This window comes from Idiotropiscis lumnitzeri, chromosome 13 (genome assembly GCF_059441095.1).
Source record: "Idiotropiscis lumnitzeri isolate Australia: NSW breed Sydney's pygmy pipehorse chromosome 13, RoL_Ilum_1.0, whole genome shotgun sequence".
In the NCBI taxonomy this organism is placed as follows: Eukaryota; Metazoa; Chordata; class Actinopteri; order Syngnathiformes; family Syngnathidae; genus Idiotropiscis; species Idiotropiscis lumnitzeri.
In genome coordinates this window covers 4,799,663-4,816,274 of record NC_142403.1, presented here as the reverse complement: position 1 = coordinate 4,816,274, position 16,612 = coordinate 4,799,663, and the positions used below count along the sequence as shown (strand labels likewise).

Below are 16,612 nucleotides of genomic sequence, written 5' to 3'. Positions count from 1 at the left end.
TGGATATTGTCATCTGCCGCAAGTCATATGACCGGATGTAAAGTTGAATTGGAAGAGAGCTTTCACTCCACAAATTTTTAAGACGTAGGTATGAGCACACTTTAAAACTTCCTAACTTGCTGCATTTCGAAGTCAAATTTCCATGTGACGGACTAGAATACAAAATAAGCAGCATGAGTTGAGAACGGCGTCGCCGTCTAGCCTGTCCTCCACAGCTGTCGTTGACTGATCAAATGAACATACTCGTTAAGGTTGGCATCCAGCTAACTCCCCAGCCAGAAGCCTCACCAACAACTCACCGTCCATCTCTGCCCCACTCAATCATCTAAGAGTCATCCTATGGGAATGAAGACCCTTTTGAATATGTTGCTCTTCAGTCCGAGTTCTTCCATCGAGCAACATTTGTAACTATTTACAACGCTCAGAAATACAACTCAGAGTTTTTTCATAACGTTGCCAGGTTATTGGGGATTGTGTGCATTGATTTTGACTATGCTGTTTTAGAAATTAGAAATCCCTTTATTGTCATTGTACTCAAGTGTGCAACGAGATTAGAGATTAGTGGGTGATTTTAACATTCATGTAAAAGAATTCTTCCACCTCCTGGAAAGAAACATTTTCAATGCACACTATTTCTTTTTTGTATTGCAGCCACATGTCTGATGTATGCAATACATTAAAATTGCTTAGATATTAAGCAAGTTATGTTTAAAAGTGTCCATGTTTCAATGGGAATTTGCTCTCTGCTGGTCCAACTTTACTTCCTGGTTATGTAACTTTATCTAAAGTACGTTTTACATGAAACATTCTAATCGGCAGGAGCTGGAATCAAAATCACAACCTCTGCAGTGGGAGGCCACCATGGTAACCAGTCGGCCACCTGTTCTGCATGTGTTGCAAATTATTCATCACAATAATGGCAAGGAGCGTTTTCAAATTTCTCTAAGAGATAGCCCCGATTTCTCTTTTCCTATTGATCTTTCTACAGAAGTATTTTATTCTTTGTTTTTCCTTTTAGGAGTTTGTATGCAATAACTTTAGCAACATGTGAGTTTCTGAATTAGAGGTGCAAATGACTTGCAGGGCAAAAAAATCTTAAATCGATAGACTCAATTTGACATTGATTAAGTATTCATGCGTGCCCTGCGATTGGCTGGCAACCAATTCAGGGTGTCCCCCGCCTACTGCCCGAAGATAGCTGGGAGTCTTCAGCACCCCACGCGACCCTTGTGAGGAGAAGCGGTACAGATAATGGATGGATGGATGGAAGTATTCATGGGACTCAACTTAACTTAGACTTGAACTACATGACTTGACTAGACTTACATGATTCAGGATTGTCAGCAATATTTAGTTTTTAAAAGAAAATGCATTATAGGGAGAGACCAACCAGGTAGAGCATTTTGAAGTCCAAGCCGAAGTCTATTCCATCTGACCAGTCTCATTGCAAAATTGTTCTATACCTTTTTCCATGCCACATAATAAATACGATGCCAGTTTTCACAACATGTGCTTGTTTCACACCTCTCACCTCATTCCGGGCCAATTTCCTCACCTCGTCTTATATCACCAGTTCTTCCCAATTCATCTTCCTACACCATACACACCCTCCCCCTCTTCTTTCAGTTGTTCTCCAACCTCCACAGAGGCAGGCTGAAAATGATGCAGACTCTGTCCCTGCGTCGCTTAAACGCATGGCCCCCGTTCCGGTACCACAGCAGCAAAGGACTCCCTTCACAATTTGAACCCACACCAAGTCGCTGCCCCCATTTCTGTTCCGGTACTGCACCAAGTCAAGGGCCTCGTGCCAATGGCCCCACGGCTTAATCGCTCAACCATGTCCAGACTGGGTGGTCGAGACTGGCGCGCAACTCACCCCTCTTGTCTATTTGTTTGTATTTGGTTCACTAGCTTCTCTCTGTTCATTGTTGTCCTAAGTCACGTTTCCCTGGTCATGTTTCCTGCCGTGCTGAGTATACTCCCCGTGTTTGTTACTTGGTTGCTTCTCTCTTTTTTTTCTTTTAATTTAGTATTATGAGTCTTCCATGGGCCTTGTTTGGCATCAAGAAAATGTACATTTGTGAGATTACTCCTGCTCCGCGATGTCATGGCTCGAAATAAACAAAATTTACATTTTGTGGCTCATCAAAACACATTGAATAGCAAAACTGGGTATCACAGATTTTTTAATATTTACAATAATTGAACCAATGACACCATCCCAAAAAGCTTTGCGAGGCTGGGCGCACAACTGTTAAGATAAAGCAACGTGTTCATGTCACCTACGACCAGATAGACGGTAGAGGCTGACATTTTTTTTTTTTTAAGGGATGGGATTAAACTTTACCTTTAATCACAGGATTGGGATGATAAAGATAGAAAATTCACATGAGCAGACAAGACCGGGTACAGTACTACGCAGTAGGGAACATTTTTTTTTTTTAAGATTCCATGAGGAGAAAGCTGGAGACTGTTAAATAAATGAGTGCATGCAAAATGCAACTTTAGTTTTTGTTTGTTTGCTTATTCATTTATTTATTCATGTATTTATTTATTTTTTTTTTTTTTAACTAACTGACCTCCAAAATAGGAGCAACACGGGACAGGAGTGGTAGTCATTTTCACCGGGACGCGACAGGATTTTTTTTTTTTTTTACAATGGTAGGGACTGGGACAGGACCACAAATCCACTCCCATCTCATCCTCTAGTAGATCGAGGTTGAGGCAACCTTGTGCCACATAGGCCACAACAGCTAGCCAGCAACGTGCTTTGGCTCGCAAGAGTGCGGCTAAACACGTTGTGGAGTCAGTAATCATTGCCTCTATTGTGGTGTATAAGTAATTAAAGCGGATTGAATCCAATTTGCAACAGCAAAATAATACAATGCAATGCAACTTTATTTATATGGCGCAGTTCATAACAGCTGGAGCTGTAACAAAGCGCTTTCCCTATGGTGTAATATAAATTAGCGGGAATTAAAACACAAATTAAAACACATAAACAATCTTTATTTATTATTATTTTTTTATTTATTTATGTATAATTCCCCCCCCCATTTTTTTTTTTTAATCCCTTCCCAAATGTGTGTACGTGTGTTCTTAAATGTGTTGATGTTTTTGTGTGCGGTGACTACTTCACTGCAATGTCTGATGTCTGGGCTCGGAGGAGGGTGGGTTGAGGAGGGAAAAAGGGTACTAGGGTATATGATATATGATTGTATAGTAATCCAGTTGATTTGCCTACTTGGTTATGTCCTTGTCAAAAACCAATAAAAATATTGAAAATAAAACACATAAACAATAGATACCACAAGAACAGCAGAACAGCGATAGTAATACGCAATAAAAGTATGATGAATTACGATACATCACGTTATGCTGTAGGTAATCCAGGAGGAAGATTAAAATGATAAAAACTTGAAACGGTTGATTATATACAAAAGAAAACCACTTGTTGGTTATTTGTATTGTCTAGTAAAACCCTTGCTTTGGGTCCCTGGGATTTACCTGCAAAAAAATGATCCTCAAAATTAGGAAGATTCTCCTTAGATTAAGTCATTAATGAGCAAAATTGCTCAGCAACGGAATAAAGCTATCTTGCCTTCCTCCTTCCCTGCACTTGGGTCCTTCACTTTTACCTCCATAACTACACCAAGAAAACATTCAAATAAATAATTTAAGTACATCAAGTTGTATTTAACTTGACCTAATCATACATTTGCATTATTGCATTATTGACCGTCGAGAGGATAGCTCACTCTCGGAGGCCGCTCAGTAAGCTCTGGATCATCAAACCCAAAGGGTTGCTAAGCCGCTCACGTGACGTAACTGTAGTGACGTCACTGAGCGCCAACTCAGACACTGTCTTGTGGAAAGTATACGTTTTGTAGTCATGATTCTGGCTTGTTTACAAAAGACGGGTTGCACTAAACTGGAGATGATCAGGTTATTGACGAATATGAAGTATGAGGTCATGGCAGCACTGACACAAAATGCATCTTACACACAAACACACACTACAGCAAACGACTCCCATCGTGATGCACGGATGCTCATTTTGCGAAAACACAAGATCGAAGGTTACAATCAAAAATAAAAAAAGAGGATAAATGCACGCTACTCCCTGCGGACTGACGTGTTTATGTGTTACGTAATAACAATCCAAAACATCCGGCGTTCTTGTCAGTCCGGTTACAGAATGAATATGTAAGCACAGCCCCCCATTCTTGCCTGAGACAAACTGCAAGAATAACATGCATGCGATGTGACTTTATTTTACCTCTCAGGATGGATTCGGGCATTCTCCCGGGAGCGCAGTCCTCTCGAGATGCGCTTCAACGCTTGTCGCTGTCTATCTGCGACCTTTGGGTTGTCATCTGCTGCAAGTCAAAGGTCAACGCGTTTATTGTCCCAGTAGCGAGACAATGTGTTGGTTTGCGTCGGGAGGCAGCAACGGGCTATACGGCAACGCGACGTGATCGCATCCTGGTGCTTGAGATCCCCACAGCATCCAAGCTTGTGCTAAATCTTGAGAGATGTGGCCGGGTGCATTCTGTGCTAGCACACGCTCCGCGGATCCGCAAAACTGCGCCCCTCAATGCATCCCGTTTGCATTGCTATGACTCAAGCAACCTGGTAAAACCAGGACTGGAGTTTTGATGTGATCATGTGTCTCGTCTCTAACTTAAGACATTCAAGAAAACTCAATTTTCAAAACAGGAAGAAGACGCACGCATACACTTTGTTTGAATTGCTGCTTCAGTACCATAACAGAATTACGAAAAAGCCTATACTTTATCAATAAACTTGTTTAAGCTTCTTCATTCAGTCAGTGAATAAAGCAAACATTTACATTTCTGTGACACACTACGCATTTATGGTTGTGTGTTTTAAATGTCTAGGTCACAGAATATTCCACTATACTTGTGTGGTGATGACTCTTGGTGACTTAATGATATTTTTTTTCTGTCAACGGAGGACCAACCTACGGAGCCCCTCTGGTGCCAGAGTATGAGAAAAAAATATTTTTTGCTAATCTGTACCCACAGGGGCTCCGTACTACGGAACCTCCTTTGTAGAATGTAAAAATAACACATTCCATTGTTGTTTTTCATGATTTTTTACATTATAGAACTTTTATTTATTTATAGTTACAGAGCTGTTGTTGGACACTAGCTGAACTCGTACATAAATACTTCATTTTTACCACTTACTCTGTACTTGAGTGTTTTTTTTTCACTGAATACTTATTTACACTTACGCAAGCAATTATATTGAGGACGATTTTTCACTTTTACTTGAGACCACTTAGCCTGTCCATGGCCCAGGTGGTCAAGACTATCTCAGGGCGTCCGCAAAACTTGGAAAACAATCAACTTGGCCACCCCAAGGATTTAAGTCTAGCTCCACCACTGCCGGTGAGGAGTCCAAGGCCCGTAGTAAGATGGAATCAGCTTCAGCTCACTAACGACTCTAATTATGATGAACACCATAGAAGATCTATTTTTAATCGACGTCAATGTATTTTGGGGCATGTGAAATACCACACAGACCATATCTCTCTTAATATTTTTCAAATGAAATGAAATTAAAACTATAACAAATTAAGTGAAGCACATTAGGACTGAGAATGTATTCACCAGAACAATGCTTTTATTGCATTTGGAATGTAACAAGATTGAGCAGAATTTCTATTAAAAAATTGAAATGTAATACACAAAAGCAGTGTGGTGAAATGATAACTACTTGAAAACTTTTATACCACACCCATTCAGCTCACTTGTTAAACAAAGCTGCCAAACAACAAGGTGACTATCGACGCAACTCAGGCTTGCTCACATGCAACTTACATTCCCAACAAATCTTTTAACATTTTGCATAGACACAATTTCCCTTGTTTCTGGATTAAAATAAAAAAAAAAAGAAAAACATCCTTACCCACTCATCAATCGATCACTTGTAACTGAGAACACTGTCTTGTCCTTTCTGTGTAAAGTTCACAAGTTGCAGTTGTAATATTCAGTGTAAATACAAACGTATGTCTCATACTGGAAGTACTTATAACTAGTTTCAGAACGTCAACATGAGTATATATATATATATATATATATATATATATATATATTTCTGTGAGAGTGATTATGCTCTGGTGTGTGTATAGATTGTTCTGCTATGCTATTGATAATCGTATATGTTGAACCTGTTCAATATTTACATTGAATCTGTTTCATATTCACAATTTCAAATCCACGTCTGTGGTTAACACAGAGTTCGGTTGAGCCAGACTCTTTGATTGTGATGTGAAACGGTATAATAGCCAATTTTAGAAGGTAATGTGAAGCGCATCCTGTTGCCAGAAACAAATACTTTAGAGGAGCAACAGGTGGGGTTAAATGTGCATAATGAGTCTCCCAAATCATTCATCGCCACAGTAATGACAAGAAGATTTTGCAACCGCAATGGAACAAAACAAGCTAAGAATTAGCCTAGCTTTTGTGACTGTTTTTAGTTCTTCCGCCTCTCACCCACATTGGTCGATCAGGATATAGTTATGAGTGGTATATATTGTATTGGTCATCCCAGGTACACCACACTGCCAGAGCCGTATGCAAACGCTCATCTATTTTTTTTTTTTGTTTTCTTATGTGGGGTCTCTCACATTTAAAAAAATCAAAAAAAGAATTGATGTTGAAAAATCAGCATGTCTGTACCCTGCTCCAGATAAAGACCCTAATTCAGTGGGAAATAATACATATTTTCGCAAGGAAACAGGCAGAGAAGCAGACTGGGACATGACCATCCCGTCAGGCGATAATGAACAATGTCATAAATTGTGCTGTAACTAGTCACAGGTATTGAACAAAGACATGTGCAACTGTTAGACATTGAGCGAGTGTGATTATCTGAATGCGAAAAGCAGAGTGGGGGTTATTACATGTGACATGGATCAATAAAAAAACACAATCAAAGGGACTCATCATCATTGTTTAGGTCTTCATCCAATCCACAAGGGGCCCTGCAGTTACATTGAGACATTTTTGGAATGGATTTGCAGCACAAACAGAAATGGAAGTGAAATGTCATTCTTGTCAACAGCGAAATACTTTAAAAATTTAGAGCAGGATAGTAATAATTAACTAAGTAACTAGTTCTCCAGAGCAGTTACGCAACGGCTGCCTTGTTTGTATTGAACATTTAAAAATGACCCTTATCATGACAATTTGTAATTCAAGAGAGGGAGTACAAATACAGACTTGTTGCTATTCAGTGAAAAGTCAAACACTCTCAAGGCCACACAATTTGAAAACCCACCAATACTTTTCAGGGACAAAACGCATTCAAGTTGCATAATTTGTTTGCCACCACATGAAAGTACAAAGAGGAAATGTTTGCGAGTGCGTGTGTGATGGAAAACATAGAACAGCTAAGGCAGTCTGTTGCAATACGTCTCATTTGTCTAGGCTTCTGTGTAAGAAATGGCTTTTGAGACATCATTAAAATAATACCAAAGATATATATGCCGCATTAGTCAGCTTTGTTGGGTAAATGTGAAGAAATGTAGCTTCTGGTCACACAGTCATTCTACCTATGCATGTTCAACACTGACCACATAGCCATGGTGGGTACATAATATTCTTATTAAGTTTTACTATACAAGGGTAAAATAATTTCCACAAATGACACAATTCCTCAACAGTTTGTGAACTAAAAAAAATGTATATGGTGGACTCCCTTCAACAAGCCTCCCTCTCCACTTCCTAAGACAACTTATCGTTAGACTTTTATGACAGCGAAATCAAAGTGACAATAATAGTTTGGCTCTGCGATGAATGATTTCAATAGAATTCTTTATGCAATACCCAACAACTTTATTTATATCGCGCTTTCACAACAGCTGTAGGTGTAACAAAGTTCTTTAAAGAATGTACTTCAAGCGAGGAACGGCCAATGCAGAGTACAAATTTTTGACTGCATGGCAAATATGTTCGAACGTACTTCTAAATACAATTGAATGTACTTGTACAGTAAATGCTACAAATGTAGCATTTTTGCCTCATAATTCCATGGGGTATTAAAAAAAAGCTTATTGTTGAATTTGTATTTTTAAAGTTTCATTAGGTTTGCAGAGCATGGTTTCTGATCTACATTTTGTCCATAATGCCTTCGGGTATTGACTTGACGTGCATATGCAAATTAAAAAAAAAACAACTACATTTTATTGAGTGTTTGGCCCACATCATACCAATACGCTTGAAAGTTAAGTAAGTAAACATTGTTTATTCATAATTTTAGCATTTTACTATTATGTTTACAATGCATGTTTCCTATTCAGCAGTCGTCCCCATAATGCCAGGGGCTGTTGACTTCCACATGTGTATACTTGGTGGCATTAACAGAAATCATGCACTGCAGACATAATAAAGTACAAAATTCTAAGCAAATGTTTACTTACTTAATTGTTGAACATATTGAGATGATTCAAACCAAACACCAGAAAAATGTAGCATTTCTTTTTACTTGCACATGCGCAAGTCAATATCCCACGGCAATATAGGAAAAAAAATGCTACATTGTTCAAATGTAGTTGCAAATAGTTCAGTGATTATTACGGTATGTTTGATTTTCCTGACCACTACGTAACAGGTTTCTTGTCAATTCAAAGAGTTTGACTTAATGAATATACGTACTGCATGTAGTTTGTGGCGCAGATACTGTGACAAGTGACATTTTTCTTCCTTTCACTTTTTCTGTCTTCTAACCTGCCGTTCTTTTGTTAGCTATCAACTTGCACGCAGATCCAATTTATGTTGCAAGTTAAGATTTTGTATAGAATAGCATCTATTGATCAAGTTAGTCACAATATTTTGTTATTTTACTGAAATCTCCACAAGCACGGCACAATTTAAAAGAAAAAAAAATCTGCAAAACCCTCAAATGACATTTGGGTGAAAACAGATTGTATTCTGCCATTTTTCAACTCCACTGTCAGTGAGGAACCCGAAAGACGAACAATCCAGCATTGGAGAAGATCACTCCACACGTTTTACTTTCTTCTTCTTTTTTTTTTTAGATCATCTCTGTGAGCAAAGTCACGGTGCCTGGCTTTGACGGGCATCAAACGGCTGTGTGTGCATCTTGGCGCTGAGGAGAGTATTGATGTAAGGCCAAATCCGATCAGTTTCTGTACCAGAAAATGAGTGTAGGATTCCTTGTGACCTGAATGTGGAGAACAAGAGAACAAGTTACAAGTGCAATATACAATTTTTGGAAAAGGTCATAAAACACTTTATTTAAATCCTACTGGACAATGAAATGATCAGAAAAAATACCAACCAAGCAGTCAAACACCACTGTGCTTGTATTGGTAAAATAAAACACATTAAATTCCTATTTACTCCTTCTATGGCTAATTGATGTTTTTGGAACATGATGTGGGATTTATACATAAACTATGCATCATTTTTTTTGCTCAAATTAAAAACAAGAATTTACTGACTTGTATAAATCTATGACGGGCTTTGCCACATCTTTGTAATGTCTCAGTCTTGCCATCAAAGCTTCTGGTTTGTCGTCATCGTGCTGAATCAGTCGCTCCCCTGTGATGTCATCTTTGCCCTTTGTTGCAGCACACAGTGAACAGAGAAAGAAAGTCAAATGTCAAGAGACCAAATGGGACAGGACAGTAAGAAAATGCACGAATAAAATTTTTGGATTAAAAACAAACTTCATTTTACGTGCATGAAATGCAGCTGCCAGAGTCTTTTAGTCACAATCAAAAAAAATTATATTAAATTTTTAAATGTTATCTTCAGTTAGGGAGTGTGCACTACCCATACTTTTTTTTCATAGTTTTTTTATATGTGTGAGCACGTGGCCATCCGCACATATACACGTATGCATCCATGTACGTGAAGTTGCCTAAATGCGTAAAAAAACGCCACAAAGTGCATCCTACATTTTCCGATCATTATTTCCATGGTATGGACAAATGTTACATAAAAGTGAGGCGCTTGTTGTGCTCTTTTGCTGCATGACAATGTTGTACAACAATGTTATGACGATGCCTAATTTTCTTGCAATAACTCAGAAACTGTTTGTTGGTCCAAATGTTGGCGTTTCACTGCAGAAGCAAATATTTTCACCACAAGGCACACCGGCCTTTGAATGAAATCAAAATGGCTTGATAGAAGCAATTTTTAATTGCATTAAATATAATCCCTGCCGCACATCTTTCGTGTTTCTGCCACAAAAAAATTGCCTTAAACACACTTTCTTTGTTTACACTCAGAAAACAGCACAATACATGCACCAGCCAGAGATAACATAGCTGCAATTTTACTTTGTGCTTACCAGGTTTCATGAAAATTAGTCACTTTGAAAACTTTGCTTTTGCGTGAGGCTACAAAGAATTTGTGTGCGCTCGTGTGAATGCCTGGCTCCTCCTCCTGATAGGTCAAACATCACAAGTAGTTCCATTGTATTGCTCAAACAGAGTCATATGACAGTGCCCAAGGCGGAGGCTTCTCTGACAAACCCAAACATAATACAAAGTGGATTAATAATAAATGTCGCCCAATTCAAAGGGATCACGCCCCTCAGCCAGTCTGGTAAGGTCTATTCATAAGTGCTGGAGAGGAGTGTCCATCGCGAGGTTGAAACGAAATTCAGGAGGACCTGTGCGGTTTTTGTCCTGGCCGTTGAACAATGAACATCCTCTACAGTACACCCTCGGCTGGGTCCTGAGGGTGCATGGGAGTTCGCCCACCAAGCCTACATGTGCTTTGTGGACTTGGAGACGTTTGGCCATGTCCATCAGGTAGTTCTGTGAGGGGTGCTTCGGGAGTATGGGGTCCCAAAACCCCCTGTTACGGGCAGTTTGGTCCTTGTCCAACCAATGTCAGAGTTTTCTCTGGATTGCCAGCAGTAAGTCTGACTCGTGTCCAGTAACGACTGTTATCTGTCAAGGTTGTTCTTTATCACAGATTGTGTTCCGAACATTTATGGAAAGAATTTCTTAGCGCACTAAAGGCGTTGAGCAGGTATGGTTTGGAGTACTTAGTATTGCATCCCTGCTTTTTGCAGATGATGTTGTACTGTCGGCTTCTTCAAGCCGTGATCTACAACTCACACTGGAGAGGATCTGTCTTGGTGAAGAAGGATCTGAGCAGAAACATCAATCTACGTGTCTACCATCACCTATAGTCACAAACTGTGGTTTGTGACCGAAAGAACAAGATCCCAGATACAATCGGGTTAAATGAGTTTGCTCCACTGGGCTCTCCCTTAGAGATAGGGTGAGAAACTTGCTCATTTGGAAGGGACGTATAGTCGAGTTGCTGCTCCTCCATGATCAGATGCCTCGTTGGACATCTCCTTGGTGAGGTGTTCCGTCCTACTGGAAGGAGGGCCACGGAATGACCGAGGACACCCTGGAGACGCTATGTCTCATTGCTAGCCTGGGAACTCCTTGGGATCCCTCGGCAAGAGTTGGAAGACGTGGCTGAGGGAGTGAGAAGTCTGAGCTTGCCTGCTGAGGCTGCTGCCCCCGCGACCCGACCCCATGTATGCGGTAGAAAATGGATGGATATATGGAAGGAAAAAAAATACCTAAATGGAGCCAGCAGAATGTACAAAGTACAATTTCTTCTTAACAAAATTGAAGACTTAGGTTTCATTTAAACTACTCTGACAAGTACAATTTATCACAAAAATTAACTGAAACAAATGTAACAAAATAAATATAGCGCATTATCTCTGTGTACTGTGAATAAAAAAAAAGTCCACAAACCTATCTAAACACCAGGTTTTTGTGGAGTAAAAATAATAGATGGTCATTTTAAAATAAAAACCATCATTGATGTGACCTATAACCTGCAATACCTAATAGTTTATTACAAAAACACAGCCTTTGAACAGACGTGTGTGAGTTTTTACGTCCACTCTTTAATATACATTATATAATATTGCACCTTCAACCATCAGGCTCAGAGCCAAGAGTGTATCAAATAAACCAGTGCCCAAGATGATGAAAGCACATGGACATATCTCTGAACATAAACCGCTACTCCAGAGACTATAATATTTGTGAACAAACATTGAAAATTTTCCATATGGAACTACTTGTTTGGTTCACATGTACTCATTTCTGTACGAGACAGCATGTTGACAGTCAAAGCTGAATGTATACAGTAAAAACAAATGATTGTGCGGGAAACAAAGAGGATTTTGAGCGGGAAATCTGCCATCATATTAAAAAAAACATGAGACTGAAATATCAAGCAATAATTTGGTCGGATGATCACAAAGTACTTCAATGCTTAGCGTTTCAGACCTGCACTCGGGGCGGGTTGAAACCCATGTTGTAAACTCGACCACTGCCTGGGTGGATCCAGCGATCACTCAATCTGTCTTTAAGAGTCTCATAAGGGATGTTGAGACTGATCACCAAGTCAAGCTGGTACAAATTGTTCAGGGACTGGGCCTGTGCAAATGTCCGTGGAAAACCTGGTGAGAAACAACAAATGAGATAGTTGACTCCCCAAAACATGATGTTAAACGTGCTCAAAACATAAAGTACACAGGCCGGCCTGTCTGAGTGGAGTATTTCTCCCTGTACTGTGTGTGAGTTTTCCAGGTTATTCCCACTGTCCGAAATTATTTTTGTTATCTAAAATTACGACCGGCACAGTGGGCGACTTGTTAACACGTCTGCCTGACTGTTCAGAGGAGCGCAGTTCAATCCTGCACTCCGGCCTTCCTGTGTGGAGTTTGCATGTTCTCCCCGTGCCTGCGAATGTTTTCCTCCCGCATTCCGAAATCATCCATGGCAGGTTGATTGAACACACTAAATTGTCCCTAGGTATGAGTGTGAGCACGGATGGTTGCTTGTCTTTGTGTGTCCTGCGATTGGCTGGCAACCTGTTCAGGGTGTACCCGGCCTACTGCCCCAAGACAGCTGGGATAGACTCCAGCACACCCGCAACCCTCATGAGGAGAAGCGGATCGGATGATGGATGGATGGATGGATGGATAAAGAACAACCCCAAAATGACCCGCAGCTGTGAAATGGAATGGTTGCCTGTCTTTATGTGTCCTAATTTTGGATTGGCTGCGGATCTCCTCACCTGCTACCACAAGTTTAATTAACATAACACGGAACCATTGAACGCAAATCAATTACAAAAAAAAATGTGTACACTGAAAACCTGCAAGTGCAAGTGAACTAATTGCTTCCAGGATGCACAATATTTGCCTTTGAATTTGTGAAGTGATGCAACTGGATACAGCAACGGTGGTGACTACTCATGTTGATAGAGAGCTGTTATAAGCATAATCACACCCATCCATCCATTTTCTGTTAGTTCGTCATTGGTAACTGGTGCCTATCACGGCATATTTTGAACTGACTAGTCGCCAGTCAATCGCTGGGCACCTATAGACAAACAACCATCCAGGGGGGGGGGAATACATTTTTCTAATGGCTACCAAGATTTGAATGGCGCCTCATTTCACTCATCCCACCCTTGCGTCTGACCAATGCTACGCAGGTCACTTACGTGAATGTGCACGTTTGTAAACAAGCTGACCTGAGCCACGCCTGCTCCAATGCAAGCAGAACTTATTCATGTTGGAGTGAAGCGAAGGGCTGTAAAACACTCAATGTTACCAACGTTGTATTTTTTGGAATGTCCAATGGAAACTGAGGGTCCTGGGTGCCCCTGTGCGGCTGTCATAGGTGTCTGCAAAAGATTCACACACCCATCGCTCACACATTCTGTTTCGACATAATGTTGTTAAATTTTCATGGTCTAACAAGTTTTAAAATACAAATTAAAAGAAAGTAATTTTTCAAAAGATTGCTTTAATAATATTCTACAGGCAGGTCATAGAGCTGTATTGGTAACGCTTAACATGAGGCACATCACAAAAGGTGTTTCTTTTGAAATTTGCAGACTCGCCCTTTGAAATAACACAAAGATTTGCCCCGGCAATGTACACTAAATGAAAAAGAAATATCTTGAAGGTAATTTTTTTGGAAAACCTAAAGAGGTCTTCTTGATGACTATTGAGATGCATGTTTCTGCAAAAATAAAAAATAAAATCATGCGTCGACTTATGTGGTAAATATGTGACTGCAATAGGTCTTTGGTCCCATCAGAGATTAAAAGTGAGAAACAAAGCCAGGAAGAGGAATTATTAAACATTTTGTAAATAGCTAACCCTGTTTCCATGTAATTTTCTTCAGATGGACGGGGCTTTAATGTGAGTGTTATGATCTTAAAAAACATTCTGAATGTGTGCCAAACAGAGTGACTACTTTTTTTTCTGGCCAACCTCAAAAAATATTTTTACTGATTGATTACTGATCCTGCTTCTATGTTTAATCCTGTGACTCAACAAGTAGTTTCATCAATGTTTGTCCACTATTAAAGATACTAGATAATATTTAACTTTAAAAAAAGACAGTGACCTGTTTTGCTTTGAGGACAGCTCCACCAAAACAAAAGGTGTGTATGTGGCCAAATAGTTCGGATTGTCGCCTGTCTACATAGGGACGAGTAACAACATCCCCTGCGGTGTCCTGGAGCCGACACCCCAAACTGCTCAGGAGCCCACTGCACCAGTGTGTACCATCTACATCGAGTTTACTGTGTCCACGCCTGTGATTTCATGTACATGATAAATGAAGATTATTCTATTCTATTCAGTACATGTGGTTTATTTTAACTGAACATTCCTCATACATGTACATATCGGTATTGCTGGTGAATAATTAGCTTTTAAAAACATGACTAATCCTGTGTGTAAATGGATAATATACATATGTTGACTTTATGGAAATTCACCACTGTAAATAAGTACAGCAGACCAGAAGGTAGTGGTTTGAGTTCCACATGATGATTATGTACAGATGTCAAAGCACTGTATAGAGCACGCATGCCCTTCTCCTAAAGAAGAAGTCATCTGAGATAATGGGGGTGGAAAAAAGTTAGCCAATCACTGTAAATGCTCTCCATCCCCATAACCATGAATCATGGATAAGACATTGCTTAATAGGGCAGATTAAGTATATGCCAGAGTACAGAGAGGTTGCCTAATAATGCATCAGGGAAGTAATTTGAATGTTTTCTTACCATCTAAAAGCCAGTTTTGGCCACTGAGGTTTTCCAGTCTGGGCATCATGAGCCTGGTCATTACGTGATCCGGCACCAACATGCCTTTCTCCACATATGTCTTTACTTGCACTCCTGCCTCTGGTTTATAACAGGGAGATAATATTGCATACATTTATGGATTTTAAGAGTACTTCCTCTGAAATTCAAATGAGGCTAGGCATAGGATGTGGCAGACCCCAGCAATCCCCTGCTGGACTGTCAAATATCTGTTATGTAACATGGGCACAACAAGCTGAATTCAAAGTTCTGAAATGAGAATCAAACTGGGAACTTCAATGTCTGGAGCTTGCTGTGATTTGAAGCAGGAGAATCAAATCCAACCCAAACACATATCACGGAGAGAATGTACATTATTAGTATTAACTGTTATTGCCATAATTACCTAACATTTCTATTGTACCTCCAAGTTTAAAGTCAGTGTGCGCAACACAGCCATCTAATTGGTTACAGTCTTACTGGATAGCTGATGAAGAGACGTATTCAAAGTTACATGCTCAGTTTCTTTGCACTCTGGACGGTCAAGAAATGTCCAAAAAATACACAAATCTCAAGACCTTTAAATCATTCAAAAATTGTCTTTGTTGACTTCAAAAACACTGATCTACAGAATAAAATAAGAATATTTCGCTTTACGCATACTGCCATAAACATCATGCTTCATGCATCACGTTTAATGAAAACAAACATTCGTATTCGTGCGGGGCAAGGGGGCGATGGACCAAGTTCATCTTACCTGTATTAGCTGCTATGATCTCACGTAAAAAGTGACCACTGGATAAATACTGAAGGCCGAAGCTTTGCGCAATCCTCTCTGATATGGTTCCTTTACCTGAGCCCGGAGGACCCATGATAGCAGCGCGGAACAACTTGGCCATGTCCTTCCCTCAAAAAGCAAATGCACGTCTGCTCTCGTTTGCACGGAGTAATGTTACTCGTCCCGTTTGCTCTTCGCAAGAGACGCAAACAAAATTACCTCGTTAAAATGGGAAACTCCCAACAAGACCCACGCATTAGCAATAAACCTCCCGCTCCAATGTTTGGACGGCAAACTAAATTCCTGTTTATCTTGCAAATGTTCTTCTTCTTGGCGCCCGTTTCCGTGAATACTCCAACCCAGAAACCGTATTTCCTCTTTTTCTTTAAGGCCTTATTTTGCTTACATTACGGTAGCCTATGTCTTTAAAAAGAGTTTATCCACGAATGGACTTGAGAGTCTCTACAACGCCCCATTTTACTGCGCACATCATCCAGGAAAAATGCGGATGAATGATTCACAGTCACGCATGTCGCAGGGCGATGTGGTATCTGTAGTCTTTTTCCACATATGGCAAAGTGCCCCAACAGTTGCACGCTTTAAAAGAAACATACGTGCTACAAATTCCAATGCAACGATCAATAAACATTGACCAGATTTAACACATGTGCAAAGGATCCTC

The 16,612-nt window shown here is 40.0% G+C and overlaps 2 protein-coding genes across 3 annotated transcripts in view; both read right to left on the bottom strand.

Moving 5' to 3' along the window:
- Nucleotides 1–4,602, bottom strand: part of dnajc6 (DnaJ (Hsp40) homolog, subfamily C, member 6) — a 39,744-nt gene extending 35,142 nt beyond the window's left edge. The window contains exon 1 of the mRNA XM_088312941.1: nt 4,280–4,602. The gene's annotated coding sequence lies outside the window, so the exon portion shown is untranslated. The remainder of the gene's footprint in view (nt 1–4,279) is intronic.
- Nucleotides 4,603–5,634: 1,032 nt separating this feature from the next.
- Nucleotides 5,635–16,489, bottom strand: ak4 (adenylate kinase 4). 2 transcript variants are annotated; one of them, XM_088313145.1, is made up of 5 exons: nt 15,910–16,489; nt 15,135–15,254; nt 12,332–12,504; nt 9,497–9,615; nt 5,635–9,216 (listed from the first exon to the last, which is right to left on the bottom strand). In XM_088313145.1, the coding sequence occupies exons 1-5, from the start codon at nt 16,049–16,051 to the stop codon at nt 9,090–9,092; spliced, it is 681 nt and encodes a 226-aa protein (XP_088169271.1). In that variant the 5' UTR covers nt 16,052–16,489; the 3' UTR covers nt 5,635–9,089. The 2 variants fall into 2 exon arrangements, with proteins under 2 accessions (XP_088169271.1, XP_088169272.1); XM_088313146.1 differs by lacking the exon at nt 15,135–15,254.
- Between the last annotated feature and the right edge of the window lie 123 nt (nt 16,490–16,612).